The following is an 18,309-nucleotide window of genomic DNA, read 5'->3' as shown; positions in this document are numbered from 1 at the left end:
ACAGAATTGGGGAGTTCAAGCTTTGGCCCCAAAGCGCTTCTGAATAGGGAAGTTTCCAATTCAGACCACCTATAAATGTCCATAAATCGGCTCTCACGGTTTTCCCAATCCCCTCAGAAAGCCCTTTCTACAACCTAGCACCGTTTTGGTGGTGCGTTTGCTCCAAGCAGTCGACCCAGTTTCTCCCCCCTAGATACAGAGTGAGTGTGTGTGTGTGTGAATGTAGGTGGTCTCCTGGTTGTGGACAAATGATTCTCTTGTCTACCAAAGTAGTTTATCACTTTGACCCTTCACCTGGCATGACACATTCTACATTTTTAAGGTAAATACTGAAGTCTTCTGCCACATCAGGTGGAATGTCATTGCATTATAGCTTTTGATACAACTTGGGTGACTTACCTTAAAAAACAAACAAACACCTATCTTCCTGTCCTGTCACAGAAGACAGGAGGCCGTATGGATGGAATGAAAGATATTCAATTGATAAGATTATCACCTTGCTCACCTTGAGTCACCATAGGCTACTCCCCGAGGCCTTCCTATCTTTCAGTCTGAGATCCGGTCCAAAACGCCTCAGTGGGAAGAGGATAGTAGTTCAGATTCTTTTTTCCAGTACATTGTAAGATGGAAAACAGCTTTTAATCATGTTGGGGCATCCTTTCTAATTCTTGATATTCATGAAACAATATATTATAACAAGGGAAGTAGGAAGGAATCATTCTGTTAGTTTGGTGGTTACTTTTTAAACGAAAACAACAGAGAACACATTTTACATTTACTTTCCCCTGTTCCACCTTTAGTTGGGGAAAATGTTTCTACCATTGACTCTTAATTTTACATAATGCCTCCATCCTCTCTTAGGATGGCATGAGTAACAAATGTGACCTCTCTGTTAAAGGCCACTCTTGATTTAGACAATTCCCTCTCACCTCCAACACACACTTATATAGGCACATTTTTCTTGATCCAGAGTGTTGAGAAGTGTGTAACTTTTTTTTCAGTATTGCTCTGACCTTCATCCTTTTCAAACAGATATTAAGCTGTTTATCTTGAAATATAAATGAATTATTGAGATTCAAAAAATTATTGAGATTCAAAAAGACAATTTTGTTGTCTGTTTTTCAAGTTTCATAGAAAAGGCTTTAACTGACATTTAAGTTGTAACCCCCCAAATCCCTAATTAAATGACCAGTTGTAAAGCAATAACATAATTGTTTCCAAAAGGGAAAGTAGAAGTTGAGATCAGTTTTGTTAAGTGATTTGAGCATTTATCTTTCTTTTATTTTAAACAGTTTGTGGGAATAAAGGGAGGGATCCTTTGAGCAGTGGGGTGGGGGGACAGAGATAGAGAACCCATTGAAAATTTTTTTTAAGATGAAAGGCATTTTTTTTCCAGACTATTGTCTAGCCGCAAATAACAACACACAGAGCAGAAGTCATGAAAGTGGATTACTGTCACTCTGGGCTATTGGAGCCCTGGCACTAATTCCTTTAGAAAGGTAGACAAACCTAGTCAGAAACTAACCACTTCCCCCTGCAGTGTCCCCATTGCTTAGGTGTTGGGGGCTTGCTCAAAGTTGATATAGACCTCAGCTGGGTCTAGGTGGTAAGACTTCTGGGATGAGCAGAAGCAGATGCTCTCAGTGGAACTGACAGGGAGGAAGCTGAGTGGCTCTAAGAGCAAGCCTGAGGGGAAAGAATGCTGTCACAGGGGGACTGTAGCCACCAGTGTACCCCCAGCCACTGCACGGTTGCAATCAATGAACCAAAGCTAGCTAGAATAGAATCAAAGAGAGCCAAGAGTAGGACCCTTTGGGTGCTACAGACTAATCTTTAGCTTGTTCCACCCCTCCTGGGCTCCCATCCTAGTTTTTCCAGGATTGGAGACCTCGCAGAGGGGAGGGTGAACTTGGCAAGAAAACATGCCCTGCCCCTGTCCAGCGTGCACACACTGGTGGGAGCTTGCAGAGATGAGGAGACACGCCTCAGGATGAAAGAAGTCTTCAGTGATCTGTGTGTCTGGCTCTTCCACTTGTGTGCATGGCCAACCAGGGAGTAGGGGAGAAAAAACACCCTGTTTTCTTCAATTGCTCTAGCTGGGGTCACTTGTCTTCTCTCCCTCAACCCTGTCTCACCCCATCAGGACCAAATAGAATCGAGACTCCATTGCCTTTGCCTGTACTGAGCCTCAAAACTAAGGATTTGATAAGGTTACTGCACCACTGATACAATTGCAGATTTTTAAAGCCTCCTCCAAGAGACAGATGTTTGGGCTGATTAAGAATTGAGGAGGAGACCTGCAGCTGCACCAAGGAATAATCTATTGGACAAATATTTTAATAAAAAATATGAAGAGATCAGCCCGACCTTGCAAGGTCTTCTGCTTTAAAAAAAAAAAAAAAATCTTTATCAAACCCCTATTCTATGGCTTCAATAAACAGAACCCATTACCTCACGGCATCTTTTGTTGGCCCCATACAAGAGAGAACAAAATGGTTATTCAGGGGAACGCTTTCGATTTTTATTGTGGGTAGCCTGCACAAAGAGCCGTGTTATTGTATTTAAAAGAACCATCTGTAGCAGAAACAATGGCATCAAATTATCTTTGAATACCCACTGAAAAAACATAAAGCTTTTTTTTTTATTCTTCTTCTGTACGGTGGGGGGACAGAGCAGTGTTAGGATAACTGACTTTTTTGTTGTTCTCTGGGTGCATTCTTCTCGCTCCCCCTCTCTCCCCCTCACCCTCTCTCCTCTCTCTCTCTCCCTCTCCCTCTCTCTCTCTTTTAAAAAATCAGCCATTTGGGGTTTTAAGCCATAAACGATTTTTCTTGTTGCAGGGGATTGCAGTGGCAAAGCTAGGCTAGGTCTTGGAGGCTGGTCTAAGGCGATGCGGGAAGGCAGGAGGCTGATGGAGAGACTGGGGGGAAGAAAAGCCGAAATGGATTCACGGTGCCTTGGATGGAGGATGAGAGGGGAACTGCAAGCTCCTTCAACTCGTTCTGTCCGGTGAGAAGTGATCAAGCTTGGGCTGACAAGAGGCTCAGGGAGCCCTCACGTTCTTTGCTTTTTTACCTGCCAATCAAACTGCTACAAGACAACACCCTGATCTGGCATGGACATGTAAGTAGCTTGCAACCCAACTTTGACATTCACTGCTAGCTCACTCCTCCCCCCCCTTCACACACACACACACACACACACACACACACACACACTCACACACACACTCACTTTCTTTCTCTCTCATTCTGTTTTTTTTTTTTTTTTCCCCCTTGTGACCTTTACTAGATCTGGAAATACACCCTGTGTGGCAGTCATTTAACACAGGCAGATTTAAGTCCGAAAGCGTTAACTTTTGGAATTAAATGCTAATTGAGATTTCCTTAACAAATGCAGAATTGAAATGACATTATTTATTCTCTTCTGAACAGTTTTAGTACTAAACATAATAAGTTGCCTTGCAAGGGTGTGTGTGTTTCTTTTTCTGTGAAAAGGAAGAAATAGATTCGTGAGCCTCCAGAAATAACCCCAACAGTGAAAAATTCGGGCTTCCATCTTTAAAATGTTAAACTCTGGCATTTCACTCCTACAAAGAACCTTCTCCAGACCAATGTTACTTAGAATGGAAAGAGTGATTTGATTCAAAAGGTACATATCATTAAAGGGTTGCTACTACTTCAACCAGCCTCTTACTGTTTTGGTGGTGATTGAGGATGGGAGGGAGCTTGCAAAAAGAGAGGATGGGGACATGGCGAGACCTCGTTCTTTATGATAGACTGACATAGAGGGAGACAGAAACGCAAGGGGGCAGGATAAGCAGGAAATATTACCTGAGAGAAGGAATTACAGAGCATGGCGAAGCTGGGAGGGCTTTCTGCGGGGAAGTTGTGCGAGGGGTGATGGGGCTTGCTCTCTGGTGCCCTCTAATGGCAACTAGAACAATGTTTTACTTTTGTAATTCAGTACTGGGAAAAGCAGCTGGGTTTTTGTTGTGGCTGCTGGAGGTTTTTTCCCAGAAGACTTAAAAACTAGAGACTATTAGTAGAAGAAATTGATTGTTTTGAGCCCAGAAACTTATGTATGCCTTAAAATCATTCATATTTTCTCCTCTAACATCCCCTCCTCTCCCGAAATCTTGTTAGACTAATAGAGGAGGAGAGGCGAATGGCAAATTGATTTATGGAGGGTGGCCCACGCCCAATTAGTAATTCGGGGAAAGATACTCATTTCCTACCTGAACAGCATTCTGACTCTTCTAATATACTCGAGAGGTGTAAGGAGGTGGAGTGGGAAGAGATGATTTGGAAATTGCAGATTCTGACACTGGCTCATTATAATACAATTTAAAGGGGGCTCTTAGGAACCTCTGTTACTGCGACATGTGGTGGTCAGGGGGCTTTCCTTCCCGCCTCCTTTTTCTTTTTTCTTTCTCTTCATTTTTTCCTTCTTTTTTTCTTTTTCTTTTTTTAAAAAAAATTTTGGTAGATAAAGGTTAATCTTGGGCTGAATGATAGAGCTATGATTGACAAGAGAAAAGGTGTTGAGGGCAGGTCGCGCTGTCTTATTTACAGCCCACTGCTTGCTGTAGAGTCTTTGTTAGGACTGGAAAGCTAATTTAGTGCTGATCAAAAGCACCACAGAGTTAAAGGACTGGTAATGACTGCTAATTTCATTTCAGCCTCATGCATCCCCAACTGCTGTAATTAAAGACACGCTATTTAAATACAGGTGAAGGGTTTTTTTTTTTTTTTTTTTTTAAGTTGGGGTGGGGGCGAGTGGATTACAATTTTATTTAGATTTCATCTTATACTTACTTGGGTGTGATGTAGTCCAACATCAGATTTTAGTGTTATTATTATTTAGAGCTGCTTCTTGTCATTTATACCTGGCTTTGGAGAATCGACAGTATGAAATGAGTCAATTACATAAAAGCCCCTCTAAAGAAAGTAGGGGAAAATGATGCAGAGGAGGAACTATTTAGGGGAATTTAAATATTTGGGTCTTTCCCCGCCCCCCTTCATATTAATAGAAGGACCTTCGATATAGCTGAAAGTATTTGAAACTTGGGGCAAGGTTAGCAGGCCAAACGGATCAGTGTCAGCTTTTAAAGTACTTCTAAAAAGATCATGTGAACAGATGGAAAAATATATTTTTAATTAAATAATTTCCCCGCACTATAGCTGCAGTATTGGCGCAGAAACCTTGTAATTTCTCAACCGATAGGAGTTTCTTTATGAGAATATCAAAGGATAAAAAGCTCTACATTTTCGTAGTTGGTTAAAATTGATAACTCCCCCAACGCGCGCGCGCACACACACCCACCCACACACACACACACACACACGCACACATACACACCCAAAAAAGAATTTAGCCTTTAATCTCTTTTTATCCACGAAGACTAAAGCTCTGTACTCGACCCCGCGAACGGCTCTCGCCTTCCGGGGCTGGAACCCAGCTCAGATGTGAAGCGGCGCTGAGCCGCCGTGCAGATTCGTGCCCGGCGCCCCCTGTTGGACACAGTAGGAGCTGCGCAGCGCCAGTCCTGGAAATCGCTAGAACCTTGCTCGGGGGTTAGAGAAAACTCTTTATTACCCTCCAAAAAGGAAATGGGATGCGGAAACAAGTTTTTATATCTTTAAGTGATAATATTTTAATTCAATAAAAACTAAGGAGGAGATAATGCAACCTTAATTCAATTAAAAAAATACAAAGACTAACTTTTTCCTCCTCCTTACATTCCAGCCATCCCCCACCCGGGTTTGATTTGGGGACTCCTTTTAAAGACTCTGCCATAGTAAAACAGAGAAACATGATGATAAACAAAGCCTTTTCTTCTGTAGCTGTGAAGAGTCAAGCAAAAGCTCCTTCTCCCGTTTTATCCGCATTTCAAACAATTAAACAGAAGATAACTCTGCTTGCTGTTTTGACGTTGTCAGCAGCCCTCAGAGGTTCTACAAGTACTGTTAAGAGAGTCTCTGGGTAAACGAAATAACTTTTTCCTACTTTTTTTTTTTTTTTTTATTTCCCGAGCGTAATTAAAAGTCCAGTCTCTTCTTTGAGTGTTTCCCATCCCCCAATCAACCTTGCCAAACTTTTCCTTTCCTGGCAAGCAGTTAGATTCTAAGTACTGTGTATGAAACAGGTGCTTGGCATCTTTGTCTTTTATCTCAGCCATGGGATTTTAGGGAAGGTGTGTCAGTGGTAAAGAGTATTTTCTTTGAAATTCAGCATGTAATTGACCAGGAATCCAAATTATCCTAGAGAAAGGAGTATTTTTGCACTTCCAAAAACTATCTGTCTACATAAGAAAGAGCTTCAACTTCCTTTGGTTAGCAAGAGAGAGGGCAAAAGTAGCCTTTGAATTATTTCACAAAGATAAACTATAAAAATGACACATTCTCTAAACAAATATTGGGGAAATCTGGGTTTGTTTAGTTGTTTAAAATTGAACAATTTTTGTGCTTAATTCCGTCCTTAGGAATGCACTTAAAATTTTAACTTTCAATCTTAAGGGGTTGCTTTTCTCTAAGTTTGCCTATTGACGGAAACTAGCTTAATTTTTCATAACAGAATGGGTTTTAAAAAATAGCTACTACTATGACTGTGCAAGCTTTATGTTGCTCTTATGTTTATTCCTCCCACCTCTCCAAATTTAGCGGACCCGAGATTATGTTTCAAGGGGAATTGCTGTTCGGTGCGATGAGATACCTACTCCCTCTGATTCCAGAATCGGATCTCGACTTAGGTTTTTCACTAAATAGGTTCAGAGACGGTGGCAAGAAAAGAATCAAGCTTTTGATAAATCTCCACCTGGAATTCGATCGAAATGACAGGCAAACAGGATTTCTTGCCACAGAACCCCCCCCCACCCTGTGCTCTCCGAAAAAACCCCGTTACGGAAATATGAAGTCAGGATTAGCGTTGTGAGCCCGCGCCAACCCGGTAGGTTAAGAAACCGTACATTGACAGCCGAGTTTCGAAGGCGACGCGGTGCCTCCCACACGCAGCGTGATAGGAAGGCCAAAGCCTGTAAAATCGTGGTGGCGACCTCAGAAAGAGGGTATATGCCTGTTATTCGGAAGTAATTTAGAACCTGCAGTAGCAGAGTCCCGGAGATTGCGACCCCGCTCCGCTCTCCCATTTGTTGGAGAACACTTGGGCGAAGACAGGAGGGAGGAGTCGCACCTGGCTGCGGGAGGGTGTGCAGACTGCAAGTCCCCAACTTTCCAAGACCCAAAGAGAAAGCTTTGCCCCTAGTTGAGCAAAAACAGCTAAACAAGTGGGTGGCCCAGGCCTGAGCATGTCACCTAACACTCCTGGCGCAGTGTGTATGTGTGTGTGTGTGTGTGTGTGTGTGTGTGTGTGTGTGTATATATATATATATATATATTCCCCCCCCCACCCCCCGTGGTCCCAGGCAACTCTGCCCCTGCTGGAATCCCACGCCCTAAGGCGGCCAGCAGGAAGGTAGCACTTCCACATTTGGGGGCTGGGGTGGCGGGCAGCGAGGGACCGACTCCTTAGCAGCAGGCAAAGCCGCAGCGGCTGGCAACCGGCAGTGTTTTTCCGCAGCGGCAAAGCGCCCTTTAGGGGCGGGGCGGTCGCTTTGGGTCTCTTGTCCCAGCGTCCAGGCCTGAGTGAGCCTGAGCGGGTTGGCTGGGCGCCCTGCTCTGTAAGTAGCCAGACTTGCCTGATTCTGTGGGCGATGCAGAAGAATAGGCCAACCTAGCTTAAACCCACTGAGCCCGTGCCAAGTCCTCAGCCCCTTCTTACTTTGATCCCTCATACCTTTCTGATGAACCCTGAAAAGAACCCGCATTCTGAAAACCAGCAGATGTGTTTTGGAGCTTGGTAGGGCTATAGGGAAGTGGAGAAAAATGACATTAAGACCCAAGTTTCGAGGCTAAGCACTCATTTATTAAATTTACTCTTTTGCTTTGTTTTAAAATCGAGAACCTTTAGATTCCCTGATCCAACCCTGAGACAAAGGCGACAGGGAGAAAGCGCTGTCGGCTTGGAGGAGCTGAGGTAGAGACAGATAGTTATCTCTCCACCACTCAGCCTCGCAGATAAGCCCTGCCAGACTGTGGGTCCTAATCCAGGGCCCAGCAGCTATGTGGGTTGCTGAAGGGTGTTGAAACCACAAGTACAACTTGACACCATTGAGCCCACAGCGCTTGTCAATAATCTGTGAATTAGGTGCAGAGATTGTCACTGTAGATCATAACAGTTTCTGAAGGACTCATTATAGCCTATCGTGTCAATGATCTCCAAATTAAGGAGGGGGGTGTGGGGTAAGAGGGAAAAGGAGTAGGGAGAGCCAACAAAAAGAGAAGAAGGGTGGGAGGGGAGATAAAAGTCAGAGCCCCAGCTCGGAAGGAGCCTTTAAAGATGATCAGGCCAGCGATCTGAGAATTCCATTGGGATGAGCTTGGAGGCCCAACTCCATCTGAGCTGGGATTGGAAGGGGGGCGCTAAGGGGCAAGCAGAAGTAGGCCTCTGGGAAGGATGACTTCTCAGACATTTCTTTTGAGGCTAGAAGAGCTTTTGGAAGAGGGCTCCAGATGTCAATGGGAGGCCTGGAGGATGCCAGCCCGCCCAGGATGGGTGTACACTTTGATTTAGAGCACTTTCCAGGGCGAGGCGCAGCTGCAGATCTTTGAGAAAAAGTGGTAATAGTTTCATTTAGGACTGATGGTGATTGTAGGGTGATTTGTTTTTTCAGTGGTTTGCTCTGACTTCTTTTCATGCCACAGGTGAAAGGCTTTCTTCCTTTTCTTTTGATAGTCCTGTCCTTCACATGTTAAGCAGATCCCATTTCTTTTCCCAACATGTTTTTTGGAGTGCCAAACACCTAGGCCCTCTGAGATTTTGTCACTTTTGCAGTTTTCATTACACCTAATCATACTTCTGGATGGGAGCTTATGGGTGACACAGGAGTAGTGCGTTCCATGAGATCACAAGAAGCAAGAATCTTGGAATGGCCTAGACTGAGGCAAAGAGAGATTCTTCCTCCTTGTAGACTGCCACTGCAGTGCACATGCAGCCCTGTCCCAACTGGTGTGTCCCTTAATGCAGGCCAGATAAACCTTGAGGAAGGCTTAGGTGTGTTTTCCCTACAAAAGTTGTAGTCACAATAAATGTAATAATCACCGTTGGAGAATTTAAAGCAAGAGTCTTTACTGAAATTAGGTAACAATCCTAGCTTCGGGAAAATTAGGATTCTAAGGAAGCCCTATTCCTATTCCTTTGGTATGATTAATTGTACCAAGATGGTGTGGTCAGTCAGAGAGATATGTAGTTAGGCTTCCAAGCAATGATTTAGAGATACAAAAAGATTCAGGGGTTTGGGGAGTCACCTGAAATTCCTGGTGGCCTGTTTGCCCTTTTTTTTTTTTTTTTTTTTTTTTTTTTTTTTAATTCTCTTCTAATGTTAAAAACAAAACCATAGGTTATGTGCAACTAAAAACCACTGGTGGAAGCTATTTAAGTTTTTAGCTTGTCTTTTAAAAAGGGAATTTCTATTTTAAAATAATTTGATCATTTAATGAACAAATTGCATTTTCCCCTGGACAACAGCTGCAGTGCAGGAACAGAACCTTATGTTAAAATTGCTTGATCATTCAGAAATAGAAATGAAATTATAAAATACAAATTCCTTTTTCCCAAAATTATTTGACCTGGAATATATGAAAGATGGACAAATACACATTACTGTAAGTAATGTGATGATTATTATATACAGTCCAGAAGGCATATGCAAGTGATTATATATTACTTTTGTTGCTATAATTTAAAGGGAGAAATTTAGTTTTCTAACTATTGAATCCTTTTAAAAATGCATTTATTTCATCAGTGAGAATTAGATGAAAGAGAATGAGTAAAAAAGGGAGTTGAATTCAAAGCAGCTCTACATTCCTTAGGTTTCAAGGGTCCTTACAGCTCTTCAGTGAAATTATTTGGTGAAATTGGGTCTGGACTGAAACAGCATTTTGTTATCCCTTATTCATTTGTTATGTGTAATGCCACTTCTTGAAACTAAAGGCAAGGTGCTGAAGAGACTCACAAAAAGAAAAAATATGATTAAGCAATTTTAAATTGCCAATCTACCATGAATCCATATGCATAACTAATCTCAGTAAACAGAAAGGGATAGAAGTATATGTTTGTTCTTTGTGTCTTCTAGAAACATTTATTATAGTTCCTGTCAATAATCCCTCACACTTCCAAAACCTGACAGATTTGTTATAGAAAGAAAATGGGGGAAAATATAGATGAAAGAATTTCTATCATTTTGAAAATCGTACTATAAAAATAAAGGTGTCTCCTGTAGGATTTCTGGTGAGGGTTTCTTCAGTCTCAAGAAAATGAAGTTTGACAATGGTACAAGAATCAGTTTCTAATTTGTGTTCTTATTTTCTATATCCTAACTTTTCCCAGCTTATTTCTTGTTGGTTATTTTTGGAAAGTATGTGATGCTTTTTTTAGGAAAAAGAAATCCCCTAATGAACTTCTTCACCTTCATTTGTCTGTGTTTGTTTCTTAAATCCTGAAGGATCAAGATTTGATCATTCTGGAAGCCTTGTGGCATGCTTCAATTTAGAGTGACTGAGAATTTTTGTAACTTAGAGGGGAAAAGGAAACATTTTAAAAATTGACTTATGCCAGGTCCTTACTATGTAACTCTTAGTTTGCTTGTATTAGGGGATAGATCTAAATAAAATTCAACTCCTCAAGTTGTTCTGTGTTGTGCTATACATTTTAATTTCCCCTTATCTTTGCCTTTTAAAATCAAGAACTTTTCTGTAGTTGCAATACTTCACTTCTTAATTGTATGTGCTTCTTCCATGCCAGACTACTGGTATCATTTCTTTCACTGTAGTATGATTACTGTTGTGGTCACTTTCATAGAAGATGGTTGGAAGGTCAGGATTCATAGGAAACATAACAAAAAAGGAAGGAAAGAAATCTTCATTTGGTCAAATCTGGCTCCTAATATGTTTAACCAGCTCCAGAATTAGAAAGCCTTTCTGTACATTTTCTCCTATTTTCCTAGCTTTTTTCCCCCTTACGTAATGAAATTAAAACTTTTGGAGCCCACAGTTGACATTTTTCAGAAAATTGAGTTATCAAGGCAGTAATTATTTCACGGGGAGATAAAACTCTCATAGCCCTAACTGTCAAATAGGGCCCTTTTCAGATTTTAATTACAAAATAAAATTAGTCTGCTCTTCCTCGGAATGGTTTGTGAGTGGTTAAACAGAGCTTTCCCCCAATACTGGTGGTCGTCAAACTCGGCTAATTAGCAATGCTGAGAAATTCCAGTTAACAAGGACATTCTCCAAGACTCTGCAGGTTCCCTGCCGTTTGCCTTCATTTCCATAAGAAGATTAAGAGAGGAGGGGAACACACTCAAATGCAGATGCAGAAAAGAAGCGTTTTTTAACAAGCATCATAATAGTAAGATGCTTGGCTAGTTCTCACCTAATTACTGCAAGTTAAACCTCTATTTGCCACTAAGAAGAAAAAATAAGTCTACAGTCCCCTATCTCCACAAAATTGTTAGTTGGCTTCAGATATAATACTTGAGTAGGTAGGAGAGTTTAGGAGAGAAAAATCAATGTAAAAGGTTCTGCAATAAAATTGAGACACACTTAGCAGTTAAAGCTTTTTGGCTAGGACTAGTGTAGAACAAAATCAAATCAGAATATTCCAGGAGTTCTGCATTTTTGTTCCTAATTAACAATATTGCTCTAAAGGTATGTAGCATTTCGCTGCCCAGGGAAGGAGTGTTACATTGTCTTTAGATTAAGCACTTTCAATTTTCATAAATCCTGCCAACAGCAACATTTTAAGTTCTCTGAGGTTGAACTACCCTGTTCCAAGTCGTTTTGGGATTGTCAATGGTGTATTATTGTCAGTACTGTTAGCCCACTTCTTATAAGCCTAAAACAGGGTTACTTGTGTTGTCTATTAGAATTGTTAGAGTTAGTATATTTAGGGGCAGTGGTGGTGCTGGATTAAAATCGAATGACCAGTGATCTGATATTTTTGAATGCATATTCCTAAAAAAATTCTAAGGAGAAAATTGTTTCTGCTATCACTATCTTCTTTAATCTTATTTCATAGCATATTATTATGCATAAATGCCAGCCAGTTAGTTTATTGCCTCGATAAGTATAGCAAGCTTAATTAAAATAAAGCTGTAAATAAATGCAACCAATGATAACACAATTGTAATGTATTTCCATAGCTTATTTAATGATAAAAACAATTAACAAAAGTCCTAGACAGCCCCTTTAACCTTTTAAATGCATTATTATAGAGTTCAGACACAGGCACATGCATCTAAAAATGTGTACATGCTTTTATATATCAACCCAAGGAAAATTTTGTCTTTTACTATTGCCCCTTAAGAGAAAGAGAGATTTAAAAGAGTTGCTTCTATAACCATTTGTTAGTAATATTTATTTAATAAATATACACCATCATTATTCACACCAACCTCCTGGTTTTTTTTTCCCCCTTCAAACTTAATTATCCATAAGCTTTTTTAAGTTTTCTGAATAATGCTATTAAGCGCAGACCAATACATACACAATCATAAAGTGGAGCTTGGTATGCCCTTCGTGGCGCCTGGACAATCATAATTCATTCATATGTTGAATCTCATAATTTGTACCTATTTTTTTCAGTGGTTTAACCTCCCACTTATCTTGAGGTTGTATGTACATTTCTAAGTTAAGCAAATTAAATTTGATTCTTATGATTTAGATCCACAGCTTATATGATATGTTAACTTTTCTTTTGTTTAGATTATGTGTAATTAGTTTGATCTTCCATCCCCCCCCCCCACCCTTTTTTTTTTTACTTTAATTATTTCCAAACACCTTCTTTTAAAGGTAAAAGTGATAGTCTCGGATAAGCGAATATACCAGCAGGGGGCGCACCAGCCACATCCCTGAAACCAGCCGCGCTGAAAAGTCGGTGGTTGTCTTCAGATTCTCTCAACCTTTTTTCTTTCCTAATCTCCAAAGATCCGTGTTTAGCTTAATATTACGCCTCGATTAAACCGAAAACATTGCTTCATTTTGAAGACTAGAGAATATTTACGCGTTTTGAGAACACCAGTCTCACCCTTTTTGAACTCCCAAGAACTAAAAAACAAAACAAAACAAAACAAACAAACAAACCCCCCATAACTTAAGAGAAAAAGGAAAGCCTGGGGTGGGGAGGGGGGCAGGGAGAAGGAAGGTTGATTGGAAATAATTTAAGAAAACTCTGCAAGATTCTTTTTCACAACTTTTCTGGGTCTCCAGTGGGTGTACTTAGCTTGAATTTGACAGTAACAGATAACCCTGGGAGGGCAGAATTGGAGACGTTGGGGGGTAATTATGGGAAGAAGGTTAGTAAGGAACAAAACAATGCACAGTTTGTAAAGATAATAAATGGAACGTGGCTGGTATATACTATTCACTACATTTTCTTTGAGTGAGTAAGGGTAGATCAGGGGAGGAGGGGCGGAGAGAGTGTAACAGAAGAAAGAAAATAAGTAACCCCGATGGTTTAAGCTCTTTATAAAAAAGAAATGGCATCAGGTTTTTTTTTTTTTTCCCCTCCCCCCCCCCCCTTTGTAGTCAAGTGCATTTTAGCCACAAAGATCCCAACAAGAGAGTGGAAGGAAACTTAGACGGGGCTTTGTTTGACTCCATGTAGCGACAACAAGAGAAACAAAACTACCTATTTGTAACGGACGTGGTGCCATTGCTCTCCGCTTTGAGCGCCTACCTATTGAAATCTTTACGTCGGGACAATGGGAGAGCGGCTAAAATTACCCTCTTGGGTCCTGGGCGGGCAAGATTCCTGAGCCTCTACCCCCGCCCCCATCCCATCCTCCTTCAGCTTGAGCCTCGCTGGGCTCCCGGCTTCCTCAGCCGGGCCTCCTTCCCCTGCGTGTGCTGCCAGCACCTGTGCCTGCTGAGCACCGCCCCCGCCTCCTAGGCCTGGAGCCCCTGGGTGGCACAGCCCCTGACCCTGGCGGCCCGCTCTCTGCTGCCAACACCGTAGAAGTCAGCCGGGGAAATGCCAGAGCTGGTTCTGCAGGAGTCCTGGGAACTCTGCGTGGGAGGGAGTTTGTGAGTGTAGCCCAAAAGCCACCTCTGTACAATGCCGTGGGATGCCAGGAAGTTGAAGTCACCCTCCCCCACTGCTTGCACTTTGGGGCGTCCTTCTCTTTCTTGCCCCAAACGGGCATCTCAAAAATCCTTATTTGGGGGAGAATTCGGAAAGTAGAGAGAGGGGAAGAGTGCCATCCTCACCTTTGCACGAAGTGAGTTGTGACAGACTGCTGGGAGATGTGGCCGGGAGCAGGAGCACAAGTTGTGGTTTCCTGGGTCAAAGAGCTGGATCCTGCAGGGGAACAACTGCTTACCAAGGCCCTGCCTGCCTTTAGCTTTTGAGTCGGCCACATGGTCCGAGCAGGATTCGTTTTTAAGAGCAGAACAAGTTATGTGGAAGCAAGAAGGGTTTGGAGGACAGAGGTCTTGGTCTCCTAACTCCTTGTCGGGACAATGTGAGAAGTGGGTGACTGGGTGCCGACACCAGTAAAGCAAGGGGAACCAGGGAAGGGCAAGGTTAGCGAGAAGCCCTCGGGGGCTGGAGTCAGGAGCACTGCGGCGGATGAGCGGGAGAACCAGGACACACCAACTCCTGCATCGCCTGTTTCCTGGAATACGAGCTGGATAGTGGCCCTGAACCACCCACTCTGCCCTGCCCCACCTCCACACCTTAGCGGCTTCCCGTGCCCCTTCCTCATTTCAGTTCCCTGCACCAAAAAGTAAATCGGTATTAAGTTTAACGAGGAAAAAACCCCACAAAGTCTTATGCTGTTTACCCACTTCCTTCGAAAAGGCGTGTGGTGTGACCTGTTGCTGTGAGAGGGGATACAAAGGTTTCTCAGTGGCTGGCAGGCTGGCTGTGGGAGCCGCCTCCCCCTCCTCTCCTCCCCCCTGTTCCCCCCGCCTCCCCCGCGCGGCCGGCGGCGCGGCAGGCCCCGCCCCCTTTCATGCAAAACCCAGCGGCGAGGCTGGGCTCGAGTGGAGGAGCCGCCGCGCGCTGATTGGTCGCTAGAAACCCATTTATTCCCTGACAGCCCCCGTCACATGGATGGTTGTCTATTAACTTGTTCAAAAAAGTATCAGGAGTTGTCAAGGCAGAGAAGAGAGTGTTTGCAAAAGGGGGAAAGTAGTTTGCTGCCTCTTTAAGACTAGGACTGAGAGAAAGAAGAGGAGAGAGAAAGAAAGGAGAGAAGTTTGAGCCCCAGGCTTAAGCCTTTCCAAAAAATAATAATAACAATCATCGGCAGCGGCAGGATCGGCCAGAGGAGGAGGGAAGCAATTTTTTTTAAATCGTGATTCCAGTTTGCTTCTCTCTCTCTCTTTTTTTCCCCCAAATTATTCTTCGTCTGATTTTCTCGCGGAGCCCTGCGCTCCCGACACCCCCGCCCGCCTCCCCTCCTCCTCTCCCCCCGCCCGCGGGCCCCCCAAAGTCCCGGCCGGGCCGAGGGTCGGCGGCCGCCGGCGGGCCGGGCCCGCGCACAGCGCCCGCATGTACAACATGATGGAGACGGAGCTGAAGCCGCCGGGCCCGCAGCAAACTTCGGGGGGCGGCGGCGGCGGCGGCGGCAACTCCACCGCGGCGGCGGCGGGCGGCAACCAGAAGAACAGCCCGGACCGCGTTAAGCGGCCCATGAACGCCTTCATGGTGTGGTCCCGCGGGCAGCGGCGCAAGATGGCCCAGGAGAACCCCAAGATGCACAACTCGGAGATCAGCAAGCGCCTGGGCGCCGAGTGGAAACTTTTGTCGGAGACGGAGAAGCGGCCGTTCATCGACGAGGCCAAGCGACTGCGAGCGCTGCACATGAAGGAGCACCCGGATTATAAATACCGGCCCCGGCGGAAAACCAAGACGCTCATGAAGAAGGATAAGTACACGCTGCCCGGCGGGCTGTTGGCCCCTGGCGGCAACAGCATGGCGAGCGGGGTTGGGGTGGGCGCCGGCCTGGGCGCGGGCGTGAATCAGCGCATGGACAGTTACGCGCACATGAACGGCTGGAGCAACGGCAGCTACAGCATGATGCAGGACCAGCTGGGCTATCCGCAGCACCCGGGCCTCAACGCGCACGGCGCCGCGCAGATGCAGCCCATGCACCGCTACGACGTGAGCGCTCTGCAGTACAACTCCATGACCAGCTCGCAGACCTACATGAACGGCTCGCCCACCTACAGTATGTCCTACTCGCAGCAGGGCACCCCTGGCATGGCGCTTGGCTCCATGGGCTCGGTGGTCAAGTCCGAGGCCAGCTCTAGCCCCCCCGTGGTTACCTCTTCCTCCCACTCCAGGGCGCCCTGCCAGGCCGGGGACCTTCGGGACATGATCAGCATGTACCTCCCCGGCGCCGAGGTGCCGGAGCCCGCCGCTCCCAGCAGACTTCACATGTCCCAGCACTACCAGAGCGGCCCGGTGCCCGGCACAGCCATTAACGGCACACTGCCCCTCTCGCACATGTGAGGGCTGGACAGCAAACTGGAAAGGGGAGAAACTTTCAAAGAAAAACAAGGGAAATGGGAGGGGTGCAAAAAAGGAGAGTAAGAAACAGCATGGAGAATAACCTGGTACGGTCAAAAGAAAAAATCTCATCACCCACAGCAAATGACAACTGCAAAAGAGAACACCAATCCCATCCAAACTTACGCAAAAACCGCGATGCCGACAAGAAAACTTTTATGAGAGAACCTGGACTTCTTTTTGGGGGACTATTTTTGTACAGAGAAAACCGGGGGGTGGGAGGGAGGGTGGGGGATTGGACCTTGTATAGATCTGGAGGAAAGAAAACTACGCAAAACTTTTTAAAAGTTCTAGTGGTACGGTAGGAGCTTTGCAGGAAGTTTGCAAAAGTCTTTACCAGTAATATTTAGAGCTAGTCTCCAAGCGACGAAAAAAAATGTTTTAATATTTGCAAGCAACTTTTGTACAGTATTTATCGAGATAAACATGGCAATCAGAATGTCCATTGTTTATAAGCTGAGAATTTGCCAATATTTTTCAAGGAGAGGCTTCTTGGTGAATTTTGGTTCTGCAGCTGAAATTTAGGACAGTTGCAAACGTGGAATGAAGAAAATTATTCAGATTTGGACATTTTAATTGTTTAAAAATTGTACAAAAGGAAAAAATAGAATAAGTACTGGCAAAACCATCTCCGTGGTCTTGTTGGAAGGGCAAAAGTTTTAGATTGTACTAAATTTTTTAACTTACTGTTAAAAGCAAAAAAATGGCCATGCAGGTTGACATCGTTGGTAATTTATAATAGCTTTTGTTCAATCCCACCTTTCCATTTTTGTTCAGATAAAAAAAACATGAAATTACTGTGTTTGAAATATTTTCTTATGGTTTGTAATATTTCTGTAAATTTATTGTGATATTTTAAGGTTCCCCCCCCCTTTATTTTCCGTAGTTGTATTTTAAAAGATTCGGCTCTGTATTATTTGAATCAGTCTGCCGAGAATCCATGTATATATTTGAACTAATACCATCCTTATAACAGGTACATTTTCAACTTAAGTTTTTACTCCATTATGCACAGTTTGAGATAAATAAATTTTTGAAATATGGACACTGAAATTATGCTTGAGTCTTTCATTTATTTGGATAACACTGTGATTATACATAACTTCTCGGGAATTATAATACTGTATTCAGCCACGAAAGCAAAATGCCAAAAACCTTGGTATTAATAGTCCAGCAACATGTGCTAATGTTAACTGCAAAAGGAGAGAGAGCTGGCTGGATGATTAATAAGTACTCTGGAAAAATTGAAATGCTTATGTCATTTCTAAAATAGAAACTAGAGACATATATTGTAAATCCACCCCCTCCTTTTCTAAGCAACATGAATAAGCATGATGGGGACTTATACTTAAACTGATTTGTGCCACTTGTTGCCAGAAAGGAGTCAATTCTGAAATTTTTCATGTAGCTTAGCAGATGGGGTATTGAGCCAAATCAGAACCAGGTTGGCTGGTTTTGTTTTCATTTTCTTCACAGCACAATGGCCCTTTGAAACCTGGTTACAGGGGGAAATGATGCTTCTTGTATCGGAATAATTGCAAACTAGACATGCAAAGTGTTCATCTGCTGGGTGGGTGTTTGGATTACTCTGGCCCTGCTATTGTCTGAGAGGAAACAAGTGGTTTGCTTTCTTTGTTCCTTGACTTCATAAACTTTCTCCTCTACATTTTCCTGTTT

At 43.5% G+C, this 18,309-nt stretch overlaps 1 protein-coding gene across 1 annotated transcript; it reads left to right on the top strand.

Annotated features, from left to right (window-relative positions):
* Positions 1-13,252: 13,252 nt before the first annotated feature.
* On the top strand, positions 13,253-17,677 carry SOX2 (SRY-box transcription factor 2). Its single transcript, XM_079154980.1, has one exon. The coding sequence runs from the start codon at positions 15,613-15,615 to the stop codon at positions 16,573-16,575; it is 963 nt and encodes a 320-aa protein (XP_079011106.1). The 5' UTR covers positions 13,253-15,612; the 3' UTR covers positions 16,576-17,677.
* Positions 17,678-18,309: the final 632 nt, after the last annotated feature.

The sequence above is a fragment of the Sciurus vulgaris genome (genome assembly GCF_902686455.1).
Source record: "Sciurus vulgaris genome assembly, chromosome: 10".
Lineage (NCBI taxonomy): Eukaryota > Metazoa > Chordata > Mammalia > Rodentia > Sciuridae > Sciurus > Sciurus vulgaris.
Note: the sequence above shows the minus strand (reverse complement) of the source record. Positions and strands in the feature narration are given on the sequence as shown.

Bases quoted from the DNA above. Each gene is read 5' to 3' on its own strand.
- SOX2 (XM_079154980.1), top strand. From the start codon at position 15,613: ATGTACAACATGATGGAGACGGAGCTGAAGCCGCCGGGCCCGCAGCAA.